Source organism: Panonychus citri, unplaced genomic scaffold (assembly GCF_014898815.1).
Source record: "Panonychus citri isolate SS breed McGregor unplaced genomic scaffold, ASM1489881v1 Contig00092, whole genome shotgun sequence".
In the NCBI taxonomy this organism is placed as follows: Eukaryota; Metazoa; Arthropoda; class Arachnida; order Trombidiformes; family Tetranychidae; genus Panonychus; species Panonychus citri.
Genome location: NW_026515497.1, coordinates 1 through 25,641, shown reverse-complemented (window position 1 = coordinate 25,641; position 25,641 = coordinate 1). Strand labels below are relative to the sequence as shown.

Genomic DNA, 25,641 nt, shown 5'->3' with positions numbered 1-25,641 from the left:
TGATGTCTAAATTAGTTATCATTTTCTTAATTGTTTCATCAATCATCTTTTCCACCATCGATTGTGGCCGAAAAGGAACCAATATTGTGATCAAGGATAAACACAGTCATACAATTCTTAATGACCACAAGAACAAAGGTGAAAATATTGTTCTCAAGGATCAACATAGCCACACCGTTCTAACTTCCGACAAGAAGAAAGGTGATAATATTGTTCTTCATGATAATGAGCATGAAAATAATAACCACCATTACCATCATATTCCACATGTCGAACATTGGGGACACGGATGGGGCCATGGATGGTGATTTTCGATATCTTATCTATTTAATATTTTCTTCTAATTATTACTCTAATGATTACAAGAGACCCACAATAACCCTTCCTATTCACACATTATTGCTACAATCACAATAAGTTATTAATAATACTCTCAATCTTGATTGATCACTATTTTATTAAATTTAATTTAATGCTACAATTTATCAACGACTTGTCAATTACGAGTTTCATTATTAATAAATTTTTTTCAACTAATTAAAGTGAATTTGTCACAATTAATCCAATTATTATCAATATGATTTTCTCGTGAGATTATCGCATTTCATTACACATAAACATATAAGTCCATTGTTTCCAGTAAAGAGAACGATACTTTTGGTATCAATTCGAGACCTAAGTATTAGTATAATCATAAATGACCGATTCTGAGTTAAATCCATGAACCCTAATTCTAAGAAATTTTATTGCAAGTTTATTAGCAGATCAGTAATTTAGCTGATTCGCTTGAAATCAAAATTAACATTGTAAGTTTCTTAAGTGGCCGCAATCTATTCAGACCAGCCCATTTCCAAACGCCCCTATACAAAATGTAACAGCTCAAGCATCTAAACTTTGATATTTTGGGTTCGAAAAAAGTGACAAGATTCCTAGAATCTTCTTTTTGGTGAAATGTTTTCAATGTTAGAGTTCTGTTGGTGTTCACTTAGCTTAACTTTAACTTTTTTAATTCATGTGGCCAAGATTTGTAACCGATAAATCCTCAATCTATTGATTAGCTTCCGATTCACAGAATGATTCAATGAATGCAAATTCATTGTTTTTTCCGTAATATCGGGTGACCGAAAATGAGTGAGCATCTCAAGAATGGTAGGTCCTAGAATAAAGTTTCAAATGCCATTGAAAGCGCCATCAATCAAATATAAATGATGAATTTTTTCAAAATTTTCGAAGCTCAAATGCAACTGCGGTTCTTATTTAAAGGCCAAAATCGCGATTTTCTCTATGAGAAATTTTCGATGTTGGATCTCAATAACCCTACTTCAGATAATGATGAGCTTAGGTATATAAGATAATAGGTTAAAAAGAATAACTTTTGACCGAAAACTTTGAGTCCAAAGTCAACCGTTCGCTTTTCAGGCCACTCGATATCTTGAGAACCGTGCGTCCTAGAAAAAAAAAGCCGAACATTTTTGGACTCAGCGTCGTATTTATTTTCTTAAAATGTATAGAAACGTGGGTCTAAAACTTAAGGTTCGTGAGATACTCACTTATTTTCGATCACCCGATATTCATTTACTAATAGAAAATGAAATGTAAAATCATCTTTGTTACCATTATTATTAAATTCAGTATTTTTTATAACATTAATAATAAAACTGATACTGTATTTTAGTAAAACATTTAATCATTTATTGTTATTTTGTTTGAATAGTTCATGAAAAGGTTTACAAGTGGATTATCCCATCGGTTTAGCGATGAGATTCATACGAAATAATATTAATTTTAAGGTACATTGTATTGATGAATAAGGTAAGTAATATTTAGTGGATTCATTTTTATCTGTTATAACCGGATAACAATTTAGATACCATGATGAAGTATAATCAATTTGATATTCGCAAATCAATACCATCCATGTCCCCACCCGTGTCCCCAATGTTCGATGTGTGGAATATAATGATAATGATGATTATTCTTACCGTGCCAATTATCATGGATAACAATATTGTCACCTTTCTTCTTGTCGGAAGTCACAATTGTGTGACCATGTTGATCCTTGAGAATAATATTTTTGTTACCCTTTTTGTCAATGTTGAAAATTGTCTGACTGTGTTTGTCCTTAAGAACAATATTGGTTCCTTTTTGACCACAATCAATGGTGGAAAAGATGATTGATGAAACAATTAAGAAAATAATAAACAATTTAGACACCATGTTTACTTTTGTTCGAGAAAAAGTTCACTTGAATCGTTGACTGTTCGACTTGTTACTTGTTCAAGATGCGATGAGCGAATGTGCTTTTTGTTTTAAAATCTCTTCCTTTTATATTTCATTTCGATTTCTATGTTCAATCAATAACTGAATTTGATTTTAGGCTTTTTTGCTTACAATATCGACTCGAAACACGTTCTATTTTCACCAAGTTCTACATAAACTGAGATAATTAAAATTGTTGACCTAATTGATTCTAATCGAAATAATGATAGATTGATTAAATTTAATTCACTTCGAACGATAAACACTGAAATCCTATCTATTCAAACATTGATTGTTTTAAGATAAATCAACCACTTCTTTCAATAATAATTAGGCAATAGAGATAATATAATTTTCGGCGATGGTTATAAACGTTAGTTATTGTCTTCTAATTTAATTAATCTTTAAACTTTAACTAATGATACAAACAAACGTCAAATAGTATGGTAACTTTCTAAAGGGTCGGAGGAATATAAAATAAAAAACTTTCGAAACGAAAAGTACATTCACTCATAACATCTCGAACAATCAACAACAACAACCATTCGAGCTTTTTCAACACAAGTGAACTTACTTCTCGAACAAAAGTAAACATGATGTCTAAATTAGTTTTCGTTTTCTTAATTGTTTCATCAATCATCTTTTCCACCATTGATTGTGGTCAAAAAGGAACCAACATTGTGATCAAGGATAAACACAGTCATACAATTCTAAATGACCACAAGAACAAAGGTGAAAATATTGTTCTAAAGGATCAACATAGCCACACCGTTTTAACTTCCGACAAGAAGAAAGGTGACAATATTGTTCTTCACGATAATTGGGGTCACCACGATAACGAACATCATCATTATATTCCACATATCGAACATTGGGGACACGGATGGGGCCATGGATGGTAAATTAGCAGCCGATTCTAATATTCGCTCTTTTCCTTCAATTCTTTTCTTCCATTTTGTTATCAGGTTATAACAATCATACTCTTATTTGTATTATTAATCACATAGCATATTCTAAGCTATTGAACTATTGCACAATATTGATTCTAATTTCTGAATGAATAAATAATTAACTCTTGACTCTATCCACCAATTATTATAATCAAAATGTTTCATCAAAATCATCTGAACAAAAGTGTTCGATTCTCATGAAACTTCAACATGAATTCATGGATGAACCAAAATGAAATTTATCTAACATTGATGTAGTTCATAAACGATTGATTTGCTGATTTAGTCTTTTTACGAAAAAAAAAACAATTACTTTAATCAAATTGATAAATTTTTAATTGTTATGTATCAGTTGAATCAAATTCATTTGTAGCATTGATATGTAGTTGCATCATTTTATTGAATTATCGATCAGCAATCAATAGATACTGAAAGTTTGTTAAAATTCATTAATTAAAGATATTTAAAGGCTAAAATTAAAACGAATCACAATCAGTTGATTCTAATTGCTGAAAGTTCAATCAACATGTTAACATCAACAGTTGATTTTCAAGAGATGATAATCAAATCAATTGTCCCATCAAGTTTATTTTCCTTGTCAATTTTGAGGAAAAATAAATTTAGTCAATTTCTCCATGTATTTGTATCTCTTATGTTCATAATCAAAGGTTTATTCGGACTTTATATCATCTATTTTGAGTCACCTAATAATTTCAACAATTTAGTTCATAAATACGAAACAGTTTGGTCCAAATTCAATAGTATCTTATTTGGATTAACGTGTGGATATTATCTGTTCAGTCGGCGATTATTTCATAAACTATTATCTTCTTATCATGAGATAATTTACCGGAACAAGGAAATTGCTGCTGATTATCTGATTAGACAGCAAAAGATAATCAAGTTTCTATTCGTTTACGCCATTTTCTATGAGATCATCTGTGAAGTGGCAAAAAATGACACTCGCTACATTCCTGATGCACTAATTAGCCCAGAAAATTATATTTATAAACATATTTTATTTGCGATAATATTAATCGCTTCGAAAATTGGTCTCATTTGCCAATTTCAATTTATTCTTGAGATTTGTTTCCACCTTGAATCAGCATTCATGGTTCTTAATCAATGTCTTGATAATCTGAGACCATGGTACTTGGTGAAAGGAGATGAAACCGGGGGGAAAAGTTCTGAAGAGAAAATGAGATCATGTCGACTCATGTACATTAAGATAATTAAGACTGCTCGTTATGCAGATAAGTTTTTCACTCTCACCTTGTTAACCTTTTACCTGTTTTTCGTTGGCCTTTGGCTTTTCATAGTTCGAGCAATTTTTGTGACCACTCAATCTTTCATCAATCTAATTCTAACCATTGCAAGATTCATCGGTGAATCAACTTATTTACTATTAATCACCTATCACCTAATCCGAGTTAATCAATTGTCCAACAAATTGTTCAAAAAAGTTTACGCGCTTTCATTTGATTTGAAATCTTTTGAATTCACAAATGAGGTAACCAACTAAAGTGACCCTTCCAATAATTACGCTTGACCATTGATTGTTTTTCGTACACTTTTTTTATATCCACAGGTAAATCTTTTCTTGCTTCGAATCTCAAGACATGATGTTGGATTTAGATTCGGTCGATTACTTTTCATTACTCCCAATTTCGTTTCATCGCTGGCCACTATTTCACTGACCATTGGATTAGCATTAGCAAGTTTATTCTAAAGAAAGATGGACAATAAACTATCAAATTGTCGAAAAAATTATTCTCAACAATTCTAACGTCATGATCGTTTTATTGTTTCAATCAATTACATTGTATTGGTCCGATTTAAATCGCACTGATCAGTTAATTGTGTTTTCCCCGTTTCCATAATTAAACGATGATTGAATTAGTTACATACATTATAACATTGATCAATGTCATTTAGTGTTATGCAAATTGTTAATGAAAAAAAAAATGATTGATTAGATAATTGATTGATTGTAACTGTTTATCGTCACAATGATAAGTTGTTTTGTATTTGCCCTTAATCAAAAATTAGTCTCTTTTTTTAATATTATTATTAATAAATCATTGACTTGGGAAAGCTTGTTAACAATTTAATTGTTACAATCAACTGATTAACGAGTAGGTAAAAAGCAAACACCCTCGTTAATTGTAATGAAACATTTTTGATTGTAAATGTCAAATTTGTATATATTTTTGTTTTATAAACATTAATTTGCTTTTATTTACATTTAATTGGTTAATATCAATTTTAATTGATAGTTACATTGATAGTGATTTACTGATAATCAATTGATTGTTGATTATTTACCAAAGTATCGGCTTGTTTTTGTTGCTCTCTTTCAATATTTTGATTGCAAAAGTTACAATTGATATTATATTGTAATTGAGATAATCAAATCACATCATCTTTTCGAGGCTGATATGATATGAAGATTTAAATCATTACAATTAACATTATCGTGCCTAATTTTTTTTTTCCTAGAGGTACAACAATCAATTACCAACAATCAGTAACATCCTCAGTCAAATGATCACAATTTAAACTGTTGGATTATCACTTTCATTGTAACAGTGAATCAAGTAAATTGTTGAAATTGATTTTGAAATCATCTCTCATTGATTCTACTTAATTGTTTCTAATTAACATTCAATCTCTTTATAATTAATTGTTTACTTCTTCTTCTTCTTCTTTCTTTCCAATCAATTGTGATATCAATTATAATCAGTTCGCCTCTTGCCTTACTTTAATTGTGAACTAAATTGTTTCAGTGTTAGAAACACTTTATGACATCGATCATCGTTTAAATTTGGTCTAATTGTTATGGATAATCATTGATAATCTTTTAAAGTTTGTTAATTAGTTTTAATTATTACTTATTACGATTGATTAAATCAGCCGTGTTTACACCAATAGTTTTTATCATCGACCGAATTGGAAATTTCAACAATTAACTTGTCGTGTTAACGATCATTTTGATAATAATCACAATTTAAAAAGCGACAAATCAACAGTTAATCAGCTCGATTTATTATCAATGATTCTGGTTAAGAAATTTTTCAAGGCACTAGTGAGACGGAAACCGATTGAAGAAAACGCTGAAACAAAATCGAGACTCGTTCGATGCCTTAACACTTTTGACCTAACAGCTTTAGGTACTATTAAGTTGACAATAATTCAATCACAATCTAAATTGTGAATACTAATCATATGCAATTATTTCAATTGGTTTTCTTTTTTACCTTTCATTTTACTCTTAAAAGGTGTTGGTGCTACTCTTGGACTTGGTGTTTACGTACTCGCAGGTCATGTTGCCTTCAAACAAGCTGGACCAGCGGTAATCATATCATTCATTATCGCCGCGATTGCATCAGTATTTGCGGGTCTTTGTTATGCTGAATTTGGAGCAAGAGTCCCGAAAGCGGGTTCAGCCTACATTTATAGTTATACTACAGTCGGTGAATTTATGGCTTTCGTCATTGGATGGAATCTAATTTTAGAATATGCAATCGGTATGTATTAAACTTTGATCTTTTAATTTCACTTTTCTTTTTACTTTTCAATTACCTGATTATCTAATTGTAGTTTTATCAAAATCATACAAAGTTCAATTTGATTGATAACTATTAATATTAATGTGTGTGTGTCTCTGTTTCAAAATCCAATATCTAAGGTACAGTTAATGAGAACGTTATTATCTGTCTGTATCTGAGTCACTTAATATTATATTTTATCGGATAAAATGGTTTCCATAGATGGTGAAATTATTATTACAATTGACTGATTGTGATTAGGGAAATTTAGTTCTACCACAAGGTTTTCAATTCTCCATTGATTTGATTACTTAGCTACTGGTTAATTAAAAGTGAAACCTCAGGTTGACATGATTTTACATGTTATTCATTTGTAAACAAGATGGTAAATCAATCGATTTGATATTATTCATAATTACCATTGGAAGAACCATTATTAAGTAATCGTTAAATTTTATCGATGGAAAATGAAAGAGAAAAGGATTTACAACTAATCCGAATCCTTAAATTATGGTTACATAAATGTCGTATATTCCCCCACCTCTGTTGTGATCAGTTTGATTAATTTAATCACCACAATCAATTTTCCATATCATGTAAACTAAACACAACTAATCAAATCAATTTTAATTTCCCTTTGGTCTCATGATTGTTGATAAACTTTTTTTTCCTCAATTCGGAGGATCATCGTTCTAACTTAGATTAAAATCAATGACGATGATTTTTTATTGCAACCCAAGGAAATTAGACTCAATAGCATCTCCTCTGGGTTCTGAAACCTTTTCCCCTGTTTCCGTCATTTCCGTGTCCTGTTTTCTTTCATCGTTCCCTTTAAATCATCAGGCAATAGGGAAAAGATTGTCAACCCGAATTTAAGTGATCCCTTGTCTCTCAAATCTAATGTTTACTTTTTTTTTCTTCTCAAAAACTAATGATTCAAATGATGGATAATTGATATATTAATAGTAAATATAATGTCGGTTCGATAGTTGTATCGATTTTATCAGTTAGTAATAAAGTGTATCTCTTATATTTGGACACCGATATTTATTTCGTTAGCTTTAGGTTTATCTCATTAAATGATTTCTTATTGGTCGTAGATTTGTTATCAAGTCTAATCTTCGTCTTTAGCACAAATGCCGATGAAATTAATCTAAAATTGTTCTGATTAGAAAAATAAAAACATTGATGTTCACGTGGATTAAATTGAAAAGATTATCCATAGAAAAAGTCACTTGAGCTTTCACACTTTTGTTCCTCTAGCGTGAGTGTTGATTTTGATCTTTAAACCATAAAAGATTATCAAGGATAATTAGACAAAGAGCAATTACCAGCAGCTTTGATCCAGTTTTCTGGTTACAGAATTTACTCATATCGATCATCGACTTTCATCCCAAATCCATCAACGATTAAAATTATCAACTGTCAACAGATTAACAGAAATAGATTATCAACTAATTTGACAATTTTTATCTTACATAATTTTAGGAACTGCATCGGTTGCTAGAGGTTATTCTGGTTATGTCGATGCTTTGATCGACAATAGAATAGCCGATTTTTTCAATGAAACTTTACCTCTTCCAATTCCGGGAACTTCTGGTTACTTTGATGGTTTTGCATTCGGATTGACGATGTTTCTTGCAGGTAATTTATACATATAATATAAGCTAAGAATCGACAACAGTTTTGAATAATCGCTTTTCTCTCAATTAGTACTCCTCTCTTTCGGTGTGAAAGAATCAACTGGATTCACTGCGATATTTACCGTTGTCAATCTTTATGCCGTTTTCTTTGTAATCATTGCTGGTGCTTTCCGTGCCAATATCAACAATTGGTTCATCCCAAAGCATAAAGTTCCTCCTGGTTTTGGTAAAGGAGGTTTCGCCCCATGGGGGTTTCAAGGTGATTCCATTTACTTGCGTCAGAACTATCAGGTTGAGATTGATTATTATTAATACTTTTAAAAAGTGTTAAGTGACAATCTAAATCTAATAAATTGACTGATACTAATATTACAAAGCACATGATGATTGTGGTTAACTAATTGTGATGATTAATTTTCCGCCCATAATTTACTTAGGTGTGATGAAAGGAGCTGCTACATGTTTCTATGGGTTTGTTGGTTTTGACGCTATTGCATCGACCGGAGAAGAGGCCAAAAATCCTCAAAGATCAATTCCACTCAGCATATCGATTTCTTTGTTTTTAATTCTATTGACATATCTTGGTGTCGCAAGTGTATCTACTTTAATGGCTCCTTATTGGCTTCAAGGTTCGAATGCTCCACTTACCGATATCTTTCAATTAGGTGGAGGTTGGTCTGGTTCTACTTATATCATTACTTTTGGAGCGATAACAAGTCTTTCCACTGCTCTTCTTGGTTCACTTTTCCCTCTTCCTCGAGTCCTTTTTGCCATGTCTTCGGATGGACTGATACCATCGATCTTTAAATCAACGGTAGGAGCTAAAAAGTCACCAATTTTCTCAACGATGTTCGCAGGGACGTTTGCAGGTACAATGGCGGCTCTTTTCACAACCGATGAATTAACTGACATGATGTCAATTGGAACACTTTTGGCTTATACATTGGTCGCTTTATCTGTACTTATATTGCGGTAAATTTACTTTTTCTTACGATTTTCGTATTTATCTTTATTATCAGTTTAATTGTTCCCTTTATCCACTGTATTTTAGATACCGTGAAGATCCAAATTACTCTGTTACAAAGGAAGAATTGACTGACGAGTATCAAAATAGTACTGATGAGGATGAATTAATCGACTCAAAGCCAAGTTTTATTTCAATTTTGTTCAATCTTGATGGTTATAAAGTTCCAAATAAACAAACAACAGAGATCAGCACTATGATAATATTTGCATTGAGTAAGTTGATTACCGAATCACGATTGATTGATTAGTTCATCGATTAAACTTTTCATTTCTTCATTTCTTCAGGTCTTCTTTGTCTATTTCTTGATGGTTGTTTAACTTTCTTCTTTGAGGGCTTACGGGCTGGTGATCTATCTTCAATCATCGTTGTTGGAGTTACTTTTTCTCTGATCATTTGTTTACTGTTTATACTCAACCGACAACCGCAATCACAAACTAAACTTGCGTTTAAGGTTCGTAAATGTCCCAGTTCAAAATGCTACTTGTTCTCATAGAGAAAGTTATTAACCATATTCGATTACTTTTTATTTTATTTTAGGTCCCTTTTTTGCCTGCACTTCCCATTGTATCTGCTTTGTTCAACTTCTATCTAATGTACAATTTAAGTGCTCGTACTTGGTATCGATTCCTTGTTTGGATGGCATTCGGTAAGTTTCTCATTCTTTTTGAATAAGCAGTTTTTGGCTCAATATAATTGAAAAATTTCTCATTTTAATCTCTAGGATTGAGCACATATTTCTTGTTTAGCATAAGAAATAGTCGTGGATATTTAAGCCAAAGTGACCGGGATGCTAAAAGCAATGAACTTGATGGACAGAATAATCGAAATCAGCCCATCATTCAGGCTACTTCTAATGACGATATTCAGAGCAATCGCCTGAATAATTTATAAACATTAAAGATAGAATTAGTTTCTTATCTAAATTGTGATCCTCAAAATAATATCAAAATTGTATCTCTCTCTCTCTCTCTCTATGTCTAATCATCGATCTTATCACCATAATTAACTTTCATCTGTAATATTTCATTGTAGTAATTTGCAAAAGACCCAAAAATATTCTCATTAAGAAAACAGGAAAAACACTCAATACAAATAAAATGTCAATCATATTTTTTGATAAGTGAAATCAAATATAAGAAATGAATATTAAATTCGCAGTGAATTTTGTTATTTTTTAGCAACCGGGAAAGGCCAATTTTCGAAGCAAAAATCGACTGGTGTTTGATCATAGTGACCAATCTTTTTGGAGTTGAAATCGATAGTTGGATGTAAGATGTTTTCGCCATCATTCATTGACCATGACGGCCATTCATCAGCACCGATTAAACCTGGTTTTCTGTGGGAATTAAAGTGAAATATTATAAGACAAAAGTTTTATAACTAATACCCAAAATTTAGATGGAAAACAAAATATTCAAAATGATTATTACCCATATCTTGCAAAATGAGTCCAAGCTTTCATCATGATATTGGAGATAATCAGTTCTTCAGGGTCACAGTTCGAATTCTCTTGCATTGAATGGCCAAAAACAAACGGAATATCGTCCGCGTGTGTTACCGGTACCCAAGTTTTCCCATCAGCAAATCCAAACATTGACTTTCGAGGCTTTTGTGTTTGATAATAAGCGAAAACATTGGACTGTCCATTTTTAACAAGATCACGACCGAACACATAAGTCGGACAAGAGATTAACATGTCACCTCCTGCCTTTGCGAGGATTAACCTCAATTCATCTGAATCATTAGTGTTAACATTGGAAAAATATTTTTCCATAACATAATCAACCGAGTAATAATCACGTAAAATTAAAACTTCATCGAGTGATTTACGAACTTGATCCAAGGTTAAATTTCCAGGATGAAAAGGATCAAATAATATTGGATCAATATTAGCGGCCATAAATCCAGCCCCCTCATAACCAACGGTTCCCAATAAGATGCTGATATTAGGATCGACACCATGATTGTTGATCATGTTAACAGGAGTATCAGGAATAAATTCATCTCCGATAACTGGTAATAAATAGATACCATCAACCTTTGGATCAACACCATATTCATATGAGGCTAAACAAGAGCTTATCGTTGATGAACAGTTCAAGGCTTCAAGGAAATGTATCGATGAATTTGGCCTCTGTGTCAAGGCAGAGTCATGGATAGTACCACTTTGCATGATCGCTCGATTGAAAAGTCCTCTTGATTGTGGGGAAACGAGAAGAACGGAGACAGCAAATGATCCTGCAGATTCACCAAAAATGGTCACTTTACTAGGATCACCGCCAAAGAATCTGATATTTTCTTGTACCCATTTTAGTGCCAATTGTTGATCCCAAAGTCCCATATTTCCTGGCACATCATATTCGGGTAAATACAAGTAACCAAATACACCTAAACGGTAATTTATCGAGACTACAACTACATCATTCATCGAGGCCAACACTGTACCGTCATACCATTCGGGTATATTAGCAGAACCTGTAACCCAACCTCCTCCATGGATCCAAACCATCACTGGTCGTAAATTGTTGAGACCATTTTTCAGGTCACGAAGAGTCGATGAAGTTTCAAAGACGTTTAGATAAAGACAGTCTTCGGTATTGTTTTGCTTAGAGTTTATTAAAGCGGGTTGTGAGCATACTGGTCCCCATTGATCGGCATTCAAAACACCTTTCCAAGGCTTTTTGCTTATTGGCTTTTTAAATCTTAACGGGCCCGTTGGTGATTCAGCAAAAGGTATTCCAAGGAATTGGTTAACTTCAATACCACGAAATGAAATAGTTTTACCTTTTACCAGACCAGTTGATATCGATACTTGGGGATCATCAATGCTCACCAACGATAATGAAAAATATACTTGAATAAAAAGAATACACAAAAATACAAACAACTTCATCGTTATTGTCTTAATTCAATATGATTGTAATACGATCATGAGTGGTTGTATCATTAATAAAAAGACCCTTTTAAAGACAATTAAACTGATTGTTAAAACAATACCAAGATACTAACGTTTACAACTTCCATTGATAACATTGATAATAAGCTTTTCCATTGACTGAGTCAAGGATTTTATTCTGATTTTTCTGTGTCGATTAGATAACATTGTGTTTTATTGATTCTGTTATTCTGAGAAAGATAAAAATATGAATTGGTTTTCGTATTTGTTTTCGCGATTGTTTTGATACAAAATCAAATGTGAGTCGTAAATTTTTTGTTACTATGGATTTTGTAACAAATTAGATTTATTGTGAAACTAAACTGAACTGAACTGAACTCGAACTGAATGATTAATTGCTTTTGAGGTTAGACAGAAATTTTTGAAAATTGTTCAAATACGAAGTACAGTTTCTTGACCATGTTTGATGTACTACGATAGGAAACAGTTTTATATTCAATCATTACATGAACAAGTTGTCATGGATGAACTTGGTGAAAATATCTATCAATGGATTTATCCGTCAAGTCCATTTGCCCAGTCTATTTTACGACGGAACAAGTTGAGTCAGTTTGTTCATGTGTTCGCATCTTTAATGCTAATCACCAAAGGTACACTTGGACTGTACATAGTTTTCTGGGAAAAAGATTATTCAAATAATCCTTTAAGAAAATTGGAAACTGTTTGGCATAAGCTCAATTACATCTTCACAGGATTAGCGATCTTCTATTATTTATTCAGTAGGGTTTTGTTTTTAAAGTTTGTTAAAAGTTATAATGAAATAATCCATGGCCACGAGTCAAATGTCTATGAATTCATCATGAAGAAACGTAGAAAGATCAAATATTTCATATTATGGTCAATCGGGTACGAGATCATCAATGAAATCGCAAAATCTGATACTCAATATGTTCCCGAGGCTTTACTTGGCTCAGAAAATTATATTACTCACTACATCTTATTCATCATCGTCCTGATAGGATATAAAACTGGCCTGATTATTCAATCACAATTCCTATTGGAAATTTGCTCTCATCTAGAGTCAGCATTTCATGTCCATAAACGATGTTTAGTTAAATTGTCCTGGTGCGGAAAAGATTCAAAAGAAAAAAGTTCACTCGAGAAATTGAAATTGTGCCGATTAATGTACACAAAGATAGTCGAGGCTACTCGATATATCGATAAATTTTTCACCCTTACATTGGTCAGTTTCTATTTCATGTATGTTGGTCTATCTCTTTTTATTGTTCGAGATCTTTTTGAACGTGAAAAAACTCTCACTTTTGTGATTCTAAATTCGTTACGATTCATTGGTGAGACAACGTATATTAGCGTAATCACGTACCATTTGATTCGAGTGATTCAGTTATCGAACAAACTATTCAACGAGATATACTTTCTATCATTTGAATTAAAGTCATTCTGGTATTCGAATGAGGTTGATTTCTCCAATCTAATAGCTAAACGCCTTAATAATTGCAAGAAATTTTGATCCAAATTTTGTTTCTCCATTTTTCAGGTCAATCTATTCTTGTTAAGAATCTCAAGAAATGATGTTGGATTTACTTTCGCTCGGATGATATTTATCACTCCAAATTTCGTCTCATCTCTTGCAACCATCTCGTTGACTCTCGGATTAGCATTGGCGAGTCTCTTTGAATGGGGAAAAAAGTTCTCAGAGATCTCGAACATCCCCCTTGAATTGATTCGAATCGTGACTAAATATGGAACTGATTGGAAATTGATTTACTCCGATTCTTTTTTTCTACCTTATGATAAATGAATATTGATTCTGTTATTTTGATTGAATAGGTCGAATTCATGATTAATACTTTGCAAAGGTTACAATTCAATTTGTCGTATTGACTTGTTTTCTTATACATCAATTCAAAAAACTTTAGAAAATGAGAAACAAAGTTATTTTATTAGTTCGATAACAATAGAGTAATTGATTAATAGTGTTTAGAAATGTCAAACACACATTATAATAAGACATAAAGTACAATTCTATTTTAAAGGTCATTTCAATCAATTGAGGTAACTTACAGTCCAGTAAGAATCCAGGAAGTTATCAGATTAAAGTGATAATCATGATTAGCCCACTTGGTGGTATGCAAATATTTATTTACCAATGGATTCACCCTTCAAGTTTATATGCTCAATCAATTTTGAGACAAAATCGATTAAGTCAGATAATCCATATATTAGTGACTCTAGTGTTAATCGTCAAAGGTTTATTTGGACTGTTTATTATTTTCTACGAATCAGACTATTCGAATAACATAATTGCCAAGATTGAAACAATTTGGAGTGCATTTATTTATATAATGTACGGAATAACGAGTGCTTATTATTTGGTTGATCGTTCGTTATTCATTGAGTTCTTAAAAAGTTATACCGAGATAATTGATCATGATAAAACTTTTGCTTCTGAATTTACCACGAAACAGTTCACAAAGATTAAATTGTTCGTATTGTATTGTTTCTGTTATGAAACGTCTTATGAGATAGTAAAATGTGACCTTCGATATATTCCCGAAGCTTTAGTGAGTCCAGACAATTATCTTGTAAAATACTCTTTGATTACTATTATACTTTTTTTCTATAAATTCGGCATTCTGAGTCAATTTCATTTCATTCTCGAGATTTGTTTCCATTTGGAAGCGGTTTTCGCTGTCCATAAACGTTGTCTCAACACTTTATCATTCGATTATCTAGATTTGAGAAAAGATATTCCAGAACAAAAGATTCGATTAAGTCGATTTATCTACTCAAAGATCATCAAGACTTGTAAAATAATCGATAAGTTTCTGTTTCTTTCGTTGCTTACTTTTTATATTTTCTTCGTTGGACTTGATCTGTTTGCAATTCGCGGTTATTTCGTCAAACCAAGGCCCAGTTTAGTTTTCACGATATTCAAATTCTTTGGAGAGACAAACTATCTAATATTGATAACATACCATCTAATTAAAGTTAATCAACTATCGAATAAACTTTTCAACAAAGTTTACGAACTTTCATTCGATAACAAATCATTTGGATTCGTTAATGAGGTAAGAAATTCTCTTTGTTTATAAACCTAATGAAATCTTCAATTCAATATTCTAATCACTAGATTAATCTATCCACAGGTTAATTTATTTCTATTAAGAATCTCAAGGCTTGATTTTGGATTTACTTTCGCTCGGATGGTCTTCATTACTCCAAATTTTGTCTCATCTCTTGCAACCATCTCGTTGACTCTCGGATTAGCATTGGCGAGTCTCTTTTGAACAGTTCTCAGGATAACTCGATCTGAATACCAATAGATAAGTTATTCATATAATATTTAAAGTCGATCAATAAAAAATAATATGGAAAACTAATTTCTAGTTTGGTAGAAAAAAAAACTTTTCTAGTCTACACTCGATAGATTTAAATTATGAATCGATTTTTTCAATCAAGTTACAGAGTTAAATTTTCAGAATAACGGTTATATAGTTGGTACATGTATCATTTTAACTTATTTATAAATAAAATCTCCACATATTGGTAGTTTATGGTCATTCTAGAAACATAGAGATTAAATAATTAGTTGTAATCAGTTAATTTCTGAATATGATTTCTACAGAGATGATTCAATCCTCATCTTACCGATTATCGGGAGTTTTTGCTCAATCAATTTTGAAGAAAAGTAAATTAATCCAAACAGTTCATGTATTTTCATCTCTAATGCTCATAATCAAAGGTATTTTCGGACTTTGTATCATCTTCAGTGAGCCGTTGAGTTTCACTAACCAAATAGGCAAGTACGAAGCCATTTGGATTCAGCTGAATCTTACCCTGGTCGGATTGACTAGTGGATATTATTTGTTCAAACGAAAATTATTTACATTATTTCTCACAAGTTATCAGCGGATTGTTGATAAAAGCAAACGAATTGCAATTGATTATATTGATAGTAAGCAGAAAATGATGAAATATTTCTTATTATTTTCCATCTTTCATGAAATAATTCATGAATTGTCTGAAGGCACTGATCATAGTATTCCCTTTGCTCTAATCAACCCTGAACATTATATAATATATAATACTGTTCGTGTAATTATTCTGGTGTTTTATAAGGCTGGAATTGTCTTTTCGTTCCAACTTATTCTTGAAGTTTGTTTCCATTTGGAAGCAGTGTTTGTCGTTCATGATCATTGCGTGAAAGACTTAGAGCCTGTTCAAAGTGGAGAAAGTATATTCACAGTTCAATCATATTATCTTACTAGAATTAAATCATATCGTTTAATGTATAGTAAAATTATCGAGATGATTAATCATATCGACCGTTTTTTCGCACTCACACTGGTCAGCTGTTATCTACTATTCGTTGGTGTAAGTCTATTTATTGTTCGAGCTTTGTCCATTCAAGATCAATCTCTTTCGCAAGTAACTCTGGCGATCCTACGATTCATTGGGGAAACAGTTTATCTCGTTTTAATTACTTATCATTTGGTTAAAATCAATCGATTATCCAACGATTTGTACGACAAAGTTTATACACTTTCGTTTAGTTCAAAATCGTTTGAATTTTCCAACGAGGTCAATATACAAGATTTCCAAGGTTACCAATTTAAAATCTTCATAGGTTAATACTGATTTTTTTTTCTCTTTCTAATTCAGATTAATACATTCTTATTGAGATTATCAAGACAAGATGTTGGATTTACCTTTGGTAATCTTGTATTAATCACTCCGAATTTCGTTTCATCTCTTGCAACAATCGCCTTAACCCTTGGATTATCCTTGCAAAGTTTATCTTCTAAAGATTAATATCAATAGTTGATTCGATTGATTTCTCAATTTCCACTTGACAACAATAAATAATTCACCAATAACTTTTGTCATTTATTAATTGTTGATGAGTGATTGGGATGATCTATTCCTATTCTGATGTTTGCGCAGTTGATTGAATACTTTCAGTGATTTTTAATTCTATGCAATAGATGAAAGTTTTTTCTTGTTGATTTTCAAAATATTTCGTTTAAATTAATAACAGTTATCGGTAATTGTTGGGACTAAATGTATTTCCCAAACGTAGCATCAGTTTTCGGGTTTGAACATTCGGATCAAGTCGGAGAAACTGTTCCATCGGGGATATTTTCCCAATCTATTTTACAAAGAAACAAGAGAACTCAAATAATCCATATTTCAACAGCAATTATGTCCATCGTTAATGGATTATTCGGAATTTATATTATACTTTATGAGACAAATTATTTCGGGAATGAGATTAAAAAGTACGAAGCTCTTTGGATCAAAATGAATTACATATTAACTGGATTATCTTGTGGATCTTATTTGTTTACCCGAACTTTGTTTAAATCATTTCTGCAAAGATATTATCAGATTATCGAGAAGGATAAAGTACTAGCCGATCAATATATTAGACAAAAGTATAGAAAGATCACTTTTTTCGTTATATATGCTAGTTTCTATGAGGCTTTCTGCGAAATTGCAAAAGCTGAGTCCCGTTATATTCCCGATATACTGGTTGGCTCACTGAATGATATATGCAAGTATACCCTGTATGCTTTTGTACTTGTACCCTCAAAGTTTGCGATAGTTTTTCAGGTACAACTAATTCTTGAAAATTGTGCCCAACTTGAATCGACCTTTACTGTCCACAACCGTTGCCTGAGTGCCATCAAACTGCCCATTGAAAGTGCGTTGAATGAGAAACGATCGGAGAAAGCGATCAGATCATGTCGAATCATGTACTCGGAGATCATTGAGTCAACTGAGTCCATTGATAAATTTCTATCCATGACAATCGTTACTTTTTACCTTTTTTTCGTTGGCCTGTGTCTATTTATCATTCGAGTCATTTTCGTCACCAAAACTTTCGTTATGCTGATTCTCACTCTTGCCCGATCGGTCGGAGAAACAGTTTACCTCATAGTGATCACTTACCATTTGATTAAAGTTAATCAACATTCTAACGATTTATTCAACAAAGTTTATTCCCTTTCCTTTGATATCAAATCACACGGATTTATAAATGAGGTAATAATACAATTGACTGTCTTAAGCCTTAATCTTTCAATACAATACTTTAGATTCACACTGCTAATCATTTATATCTCCTTTTAGATAAACTTTTATCTAGCTCGAATCTCTAGACATGATGCTGGATTTACCTTTGCCCGATTAATACGAATTACTCCAAGTTTTGTCTCGTCTCTTGCAACCATATCTCTTACCCTTGGACTAGCGATCGCAAACTTATCCTAGATCATTTGGAATCAACGAGTTCTTTTACTCTTAATTGGATAAGTTTAATAATAATTATTGTGGTCGATAAATACACCAATGCTCAGTACACCTTACGGGCGATTGATAAGCTTAATCGTTCACAGTTTTCTTAGAAATCAGTTGGAAACAACCAACAGTCATCAAGACCATTAATCATTATAGTGAATCTATTAGTATGATAAATGAGTATTGAAATTGTATCACTCATGTGATCAACTGAATTAAATTCTTATTTTTCTGCAAAAAATCAAAGGTGAAATTGAATTGTGGGTAACGCATTCTCAGATACTCTCGAATAGATGGAAATCAATCAGTCGGTTTGCGAAATCACAATTGAATTTTATCGATGTAGTAAATTAGTTTCAGAATGATAAATAGTATTCAAGCTAAATGGATCTTCATGTATTTTTGATTGAAAAGTGATCTGAAAAGGCAAATCGTTGATTGCTTGTGGACCCTTTTGTTTGCTAGAGTTTGATTAATACATTAATCATGATAAGTTCGCGTATTCAAAAATATACTGAAACTGAAATGGCTCCATCAAGCCTATTTTCTCAGTCCATTTTGAAACGAAATAGATTGAATAAAATAGTCCATATTCTGGTCTCTATTTTATCTGTGGCCGGAGGTACATTTGGACTTTACGAAGTTTTCTATGGAACGATTCGTTCGAAAAATGATCGTATCAATAAGTATATTGTTTACGAATCTGTTTGGATCAAATCAAATTACATTTTGGTTGGATTAAGTTGTTGCTATTATTTAGTTGATGGAGCTTTGTTTTTAAAATTTCTACGAAATTATCATGAGATTATCGATAAAAACAGAGAAATAGCCGCTGAATTTATTTTGGAACAAAAGAAAACACTCAAGCTTTTCGGTATAGCAGCGATTTCCTATGAGATATTATGCGAAACAGGTAAAGTTTATGTTCGTTATGTCGATTCATCAGGAAATGCTAAGAATTTCATCATTCGATATTTAATAAATGTCATGGTTCTAATGCCCTCGAAGATTACACTACTCAGCCAGTTCCAATTCATTTTAGAGATTTGTGTCCATTTAGAATCAGCATTCATCGTCCACAATTACCACCTAAATCACATAGAACTTACAACACAATCAACAGATTCGCAGATGATAAAACCCGAAGAGAAAATTAATTCCTGCCGATTAATGTACACTAAGATAATCGAAACAACAAAAATCATTGATAGATTTTTACTCTCATCGTTAATTGTTTTCTATCTTCTTCTCATTGGTCTTTGTTTATTCATTGTTCGAGCACTTTTCATCGAACAGTCCATATTGTCACTAATTCTCACTATATTCCGATCTATTGGTGAAACCATTTACTTAATTGTGATCACCTATTATTTAGTTCGAGTAAATCAATTGTCCAATGAGCTTTTCGATAAAGTTTATTCACTAACATTCAACATTGAATCAGTGGAATTCACTAATCAGGTAATAACAACCTGATTAATCTGAAAACCTTTTAATCCATAATAACTTAATCTCATTACAGATTAATCTATTCTTGATAAGATTATCTCGTCATGATGCTGGATTAACTTTCGGTAAATTGTTGTTAATTACTCCTAATTTTGTCTCGTCTCTTGCAACCATCTCGTTAACTCTTGGCTTAGCCTTACAGAGTATGTTTTAATTGTAGTAATAAATTGATCTTATTGTATTGATTAACTAACGTAACTGATGTAATTAAATCTACAGTTGGAAATTTAATAAATTACTATTTAGCAATCAGAGTTATATCAAAATCAATAGGAAACAAATTAACTTGAAATAGATTTGATATTGATAATTTTCTCATCACATTGAGAGCTTATTAATTATTTTTATTAGAGAATCAATTTACCTTTAATAAATGAGCTTGGTCAATCAATATTGTATTAGAATAAAAATTTTCCTACCAAAATGATTGAGTTAATTGTTGTTTGAATTGATTAGCGATTCATTTTTCTTCATCTCCTCTTTTAATTGACTAACAGCTCGATAATATTGTCGTTGTTTTTCAATTAAATCAACATAAACTTCATTTAATTGATCTTTTTTCCTCTTCTCGATTAATCTTTTCTTTTCCACTTTAACTTTGGCCAGGTTGATATTCTCGACAATTTGCTCGAATTGGGACAAAAATTGCTCTCTTGCTGCTAGATTTGTATTCGCTCTGTGGATTGGATGAAGAAAATAGTTAATTAGACTTGTATTACAATCAAATATTGGACAATTTAAATTGTATTCGATGCAATTGATAACTTACAGATTGAAATTCGTGAGAATTGAATCTAATAACGCCAACTCCTTGTCAAGATGAACTCGAGTGTCTTCCAGTTGATTATAGAGAATGTAAAACTTTTTCGTTTCATTGTGTTTGGCAGCAACTGAATTAGCGATTGGAAAAAGTTAATCAAAGTGATCAATCTTTAGATTATGGAAACTCACCTTGATTGTATAGCTCAACAAGACGCTTTTGATATTGGTTGAGCTCAGCTCTTGAAGGGATATCGTCAAGTTTACGATGTAATAAGGACACTTCTTTAATCTTTTCAGCTAATTTTAGAGCAATTTTACGGAATTTACTTCGTTCAGCTTCTAATTGTTTCTCAATTTCATCCTCATCTCCACTTTCCGATAGTTGATTAGATAAAGTTTCATATTCTTTCTCAAGTCGTTTCTTTTCTTGTTTACAATTCTGATGGAAATTGTCTTTTTCTCTTTTCAATTTATCCAATTCAAGGGAAAGATTTTTTCTTTCTTCACGTTCATTTTCTTCCATGGCCCGAATTTGTAAACTAAACTGTTTCTGGTCATTTTTAATACTGTCGATTTCCATTCTTAACGCTTCAAGTCGATTATTGTTATTCTCTTGCGTACTTTTAGCCTAAAAAAGCGGAAGAAAAAAATGATTATTTGTAAACGAAATGTCAATTTATCGGCAATTATTTACCTCAGAGATTCGATTGTTATAATCACTAAGAGTTTCTCGTAATACTTTCTCTCGGTATTCAAGTGAATTTTCAGCCAATTTCAATTGATTCCTTGTGAAATCTTCAGCGATTTGTTTCAATTCCTCATATTTTTCACTCATTATCGAACCAACGATCGAAGAACTTAGTTTAAACTAGAAAAAAAAATAGAAACAATTAATATCTTGAGTAACTCATAGAACTGAATAAACTTACATTAATATCTTGTTTCATATCGTCAATCAGTGAAATAGTTTCCGCATGTTCAACTGATTCAGGGGAAGATGATTTCTCAGTATTAGTTGATTCATTGACAGTATCAGCTAATCTATTAGTTCAAGATAGACAATCAAATAATAAAAGTGTCAAAATGATCAAAAGGTTGACTCAATGATGACCAACTGACCCTTTGTACTCTAATATGGTTATTTTAACATTGGTCTTGAGATCGTTGATTTTTGACTTATTAGGATGACGATATTTTCTCACTGGTGATGTATCAGGATCAGAATGGATAAACTCTTGTTTTAACTTGTTGCTTTCAGAAAATCGTTGTTGATCCTTAAAAATTAATCGAGATTAAGAAAATTAGATGATAACCAATAGACATATAAACAGTATTGTACAGCAAATTGTGTCTTCTTACAATGGGTAAATTGTGATCTTTGTTGAACATTCGGACAGCAAAGTTTTTCATATAAACTTCATTTTCCTGGCGATATTGAATAGACATTTTAACCAACCATTGAACGACTGGGAAAATGTGTTTACTGTCCATTCCTTGGATCTGATGAGGCTCCAGGGCGAAAGGGCATTTCATCCGTTTCAATGATGTAACAATTTTCTCAGTTAACGATCTAGAAAAGAAAAATTAAAATATAAATTAAATGATACAATTTATAAGGACAAAAAATCAGCGACAAAGTAAAAAGAGATGAGCCTAATACTATTTTGCTTTTGCTATGAATAAAGTTTGTTTACATTTTCTGTCCAATCGTGAGATTTTCACTGTACATCAGATCAATATCAATATCGACACTACACATTATTATACACCAGGTCATTCCACCGATAACCTGTAAGGAAAAGAAATTGATAAAAATATTATTATTTAAATCTAAGAAAACGATTATCATGTTACCTTATCAAAATCTGTCAATCCTTTTATCCGAGCACGAAAGTAACCGGCAGCAATGAGAATTTGAATAATCTCTTGAAATTTTTGATATTGTTCTTCATCTTCTCTAACATCAAATTTAAGTAACCTTCCACCAGAATCTGTATTGATTTCACTCATTTTCAATGGAGGCCAATTAAACGATCAAAACAAAAGCGAAAAGCTTAACAAAAAAACACAAGTCACAATTTCACTTTGAATGTAAACAAAAGGTAAACCGATGATAGAGAGATGATGACTTTTCCAATTTCTCTCAATAAAACCTCAAAAGCAACACTTTCAGATCACAAATCAATAATTGAACAATCAAAATTTCAAAAATCAAATTGAAAACTAAACAAATAATTTAAGAAAAAGAGAGAGAGAGAGAGAAAAAAAAGAAACACTGAAATCAATGGAAAATCAAATGACCAGTTTATCACAGGTAAAAATGGAAAATGGAAAACAGAATGAAAAATGATCAATAGACAACAAAGAGAATCAGATGACCAAGGGAATAGATGACATTTAGATTGTAATTTGAACAATTGATTAGTATGATTGATAAGTAATTACGATCATCTTAAAATAGTAAACAATCAACTAAAGTAAAACTGATTGTTGTTGTCAAAACCGCCTCCATATGTTAACCAGTTACCAAGGAAACGATAACGTGGCAACTGTTTGGGTTTTGATGACTGGAGAGTCAATAGATTTAATTAATTTTCCCTCTTTGCCTAATTTTGTTTTTCTCCAAATTGTTATTCTCATTTATATTTTTTAATTGTTCTTACAATTAACTCTGTGATCAACTGTGATATTTACACTCCAAACGGTTTGTATGATTAGATCTGTGGTCATCTACTATTGATTGGATTTTTCTCTCTCTCTTGTTGTAATATTTATGTGTAAGTATTGAAAGTCTGACCTGAATTTTTGTTGATGGAAATTTAATTTTAACTGTTTTTCTCTCTCTTTCTCTAATTGTAATCTAGGTAATTGTATTCTTCTGGTTATTGATTGGTAATCATCTTTGGGAAGATGTTGGACTTTTTTGTAATCTTTTCTAAAGGAGGAATTGTCCTCTTTGCTACAGTAAATCAGGCAATCTCTCATGTTGTCAATAAATTGATTAAACATGTTATCCTTGAGGAGAGACGGGATGAATTTACTTGTGACAATTTGGCTTTAAAATATCATCTTGACAATGAATTTGACCTGGTATTTGTGGTCGGCTATCAGAAGATGTTATCATTATCTTATGTGGATAAATTTCTTGACGATATTCAACTTGCTTTTCGTGATAAATTTACGGATTATGATTTGAGGAAGATACTAAAATCTAAAGGGATACAACAACAGGCCTCAACTTTAGAAAGCCTTGTATCAAATTCATCTTCATCTGTAACTTCATCCCAATCATCACCATCGTTGTTATCGTTAAATCTTGTTGATTTTTATCATGAATATAAAACTATTTATACACGATGCTGTAAACAACAGCAAAATATACCTCAACCTGAGATGCGATCTTTTCAACAGTCCGCTAAATCTCAGAAGACGGTTAAATCGATGATCATCTCTTCGAGCAAATTTTCGGTTGCACCTCCGCCAACACCCGTTGTCGTGCCCAAGGTTGACCCAAAACCCGAAGCTATTCCAATTTTGTCTAAACTTTCTCCTCGAGGTGTTCGACCTGAGAAACCCAAGAAAGAAAAGGCCAAGGTAAATATCTATTAACTTGCTCTCTCTCTAATATTATCCTTTCTCATAACTTAATTTCTCTTTTTTTTCTCTCTCTCTCTCGTTCTCTTTCATTTCTTTCAGCCTATTGCTAAAGGGAAGAAAACTAAGGAGGCTCGACAATGGGAACTTGGTGGTAAGAACGCCGAAGATTTGGACTTTAGTAAAAAAGAGAATGGAGATATGGAGAATGTTTCTTCCATTGCAAAGAATATCGCTTCAGGTGATATGGGTGCCACTATTGAAGAATGCGATGTTGAACCAGACCTCGAGTTCGAGTGTAGTGACGATGAAGAGGAAGAAGAGGAAGACATTGAAATTTCCACTTCCACCAATAAAAAGTCTTTCTTTGGTTCTCTCATCAAAAGCATGTCCATCAACAAGGCATTAACACGAGCCGATTTGGATCCGATCTTGAATCAACTTCGTGATCACCTAATATCCAAAAATGTTGCCTCGGAAATTGCAAGTAAATTATGTGACAGCGTCGCAACCAAATTGGAGGGACAAAATGTCAACACTTGGATTGGTTTGAAATCATTTGTTCGCAATGCACTTGAGGAATCTATGCTTCGAATCCTCAGTCCAAATCGTAATCTAAACATTCTTCGAGATATTCAGGCCAAATCGATTCTACCCTATGTAATTGTTTTCTGTGGGGTCAATGGTGTCGGTAAATCAACCAATTTGGCGAAAATTGCAAACTGGCTTGTGGTTAATGACAATAAAGTTTTAATTGTCGCTTGTGACACTTTCCGTGCTGGTGCAATTGAACAACTTCGTACCCATGTTACCGCTTTGAAGACAATCCATGAGAGAGATGGTAAAAAGAAGGTCGATCTTTATGAGAAAGGTTATGGAAAAGATTCTGCCGCCATCGCAATGGAGGCAATCAATTATGCTCGAACCGCTGGTTATACAGTGTGCCTTGTTGATACAGCGGGCCGAATGCAAGACAATGAACCTTTGATGAAACAATTGGCCAAATTGATTAAAATCAACGAACCCGATCTAACCCTTTTCGTTGGTGAAGCCTTGGTTGGTAATGAAGCCGTTGACCAATTGGGTAAATTTAACACTGCTTTGCTGGACAATGGGTGTCGTGGTGTTA

General features: G+C 32.2%; 5 protein-coding genes and 1 pseudogene across 5 annotated transcripts; 4 read left to right on the top strand and 2 right to left on the bottom strand.

Annotated features, from left to right (window-relative positions):
• Positions 1-3,687: 3,687 nt before the first annotated feature.
• On the top strand, positions 3,688-5,100 carry LOC128387517 (uncharacterized; annotated as a pseudogene).
• A 627-nt stretch (positions 5,101-5,727) lies between these two features.
• LOC128387515 (cationic amino acid transporter 2-like) lies at positions 5,728-10,553 on the top strand. Its single transcript, XM_053346721.1, has 9 exons — positions 5,728-6,379; positions 6,488-6,736; positions 8,246-8,401; positions 8,471-8,659; positions 8,838-9,372; positions 9,452-9,639; positions 9,712-9,878; positions 9,965-10,073; positions 10,149-10,553. Exons 1-9 carry the CDS (start codon positions 6,262-6,264, stop codon positions 10,316-10,318), a joined length of 1,881 nt encoding a protein of 626 aa, XP_053202696.1. The 5' UTR covers positions 5,728-6,261; the 3' UTR covers positions 10,319-10,553.
• On the bottom strand, positions 10,515-12,411 carry LOC128387516 (acetylcholinesterase-like). Its single transcript, XM_053346722.1, has 2 exons — positions 10,858-12,411; positions 10,515-10,763 (listed from the first exon to the last, which is right to left on the bottom strand). Exons 1-2 carry the CDS (start codon positions 12,318-12,320, stop codon positions 10,595-10,597), a joined length of 1,632 nt encoding a protein of 543 aa, XP_053202697.1. The 5' UTR covers positions 12,321-12,411; the 3' UTR covers positions 10,515-10,594.
• Positions 12,412-14,302: 1,891 nt separating this feature from the next.
• On the top strand, positions 14,303-15,472 carry LOC128387518 (uncharacterized). The gene has a single exon (XM_053346724.1). It carries the CDS (start codon positions 14,453-14,455, stop codon positions 15,437-15,439), a length of 987 nt encoding a protein of 328 aa, XP_053202699.1. The 5' UTR covers positions 14,303-14,452; the 3' UTR covers positions 15,440-15,472.
• A 4,980-nt stretch (positions 15,473-20,452) lies between these two features.
• Positions 20,453-23,401, bottom strand: LOC128387524 (coiled-coil domain-containing protein 93-like). The gene is made up of 9 exons (XM_053346729.1): positions 22,773-23,401; positions 22,613-22,707; positions 22,278-22,488; positions 22,038-22,192; positions 21,848-21,959; positions 21,613-21,786; positions 21,108-21,546; positions 20,926-21,046; positions 20,453-20,832 (listed from the first exon to the last, which is right to left on the bottom strand). Exons 1-9 carry the CDS (start codon positions 22,926-22,928, stop codon positions 20,589-20,591), a joined length of 1,707 nt encoding a protein of 568 aa, XP_053202704.1. The 5' UTR covers positions 22,929-23,401; the 3' UTR covers positions 20,453-20,588.
• Positions 23,402-23,465: 64 nt separating this feature from the next.
• Positions 23,466-25,635, top strand: LOC128387526 (signal recognition particle receptor subunit alpha homolog; the record flags this gene model as incomplete). The annotated part of the gene is made up of 3 exons (XM_053346730.1): positions 23,466-23,695; positions 23,783-24,512; positions 24,615-25,635. Coding segments are annotated over exons 2-3 (1,705 nt in total), but the record flags the coding sequence as incomplete, so codon positions are not given.
• Positions 25,636-25,641: the final 6 nt, after the last annotated feature.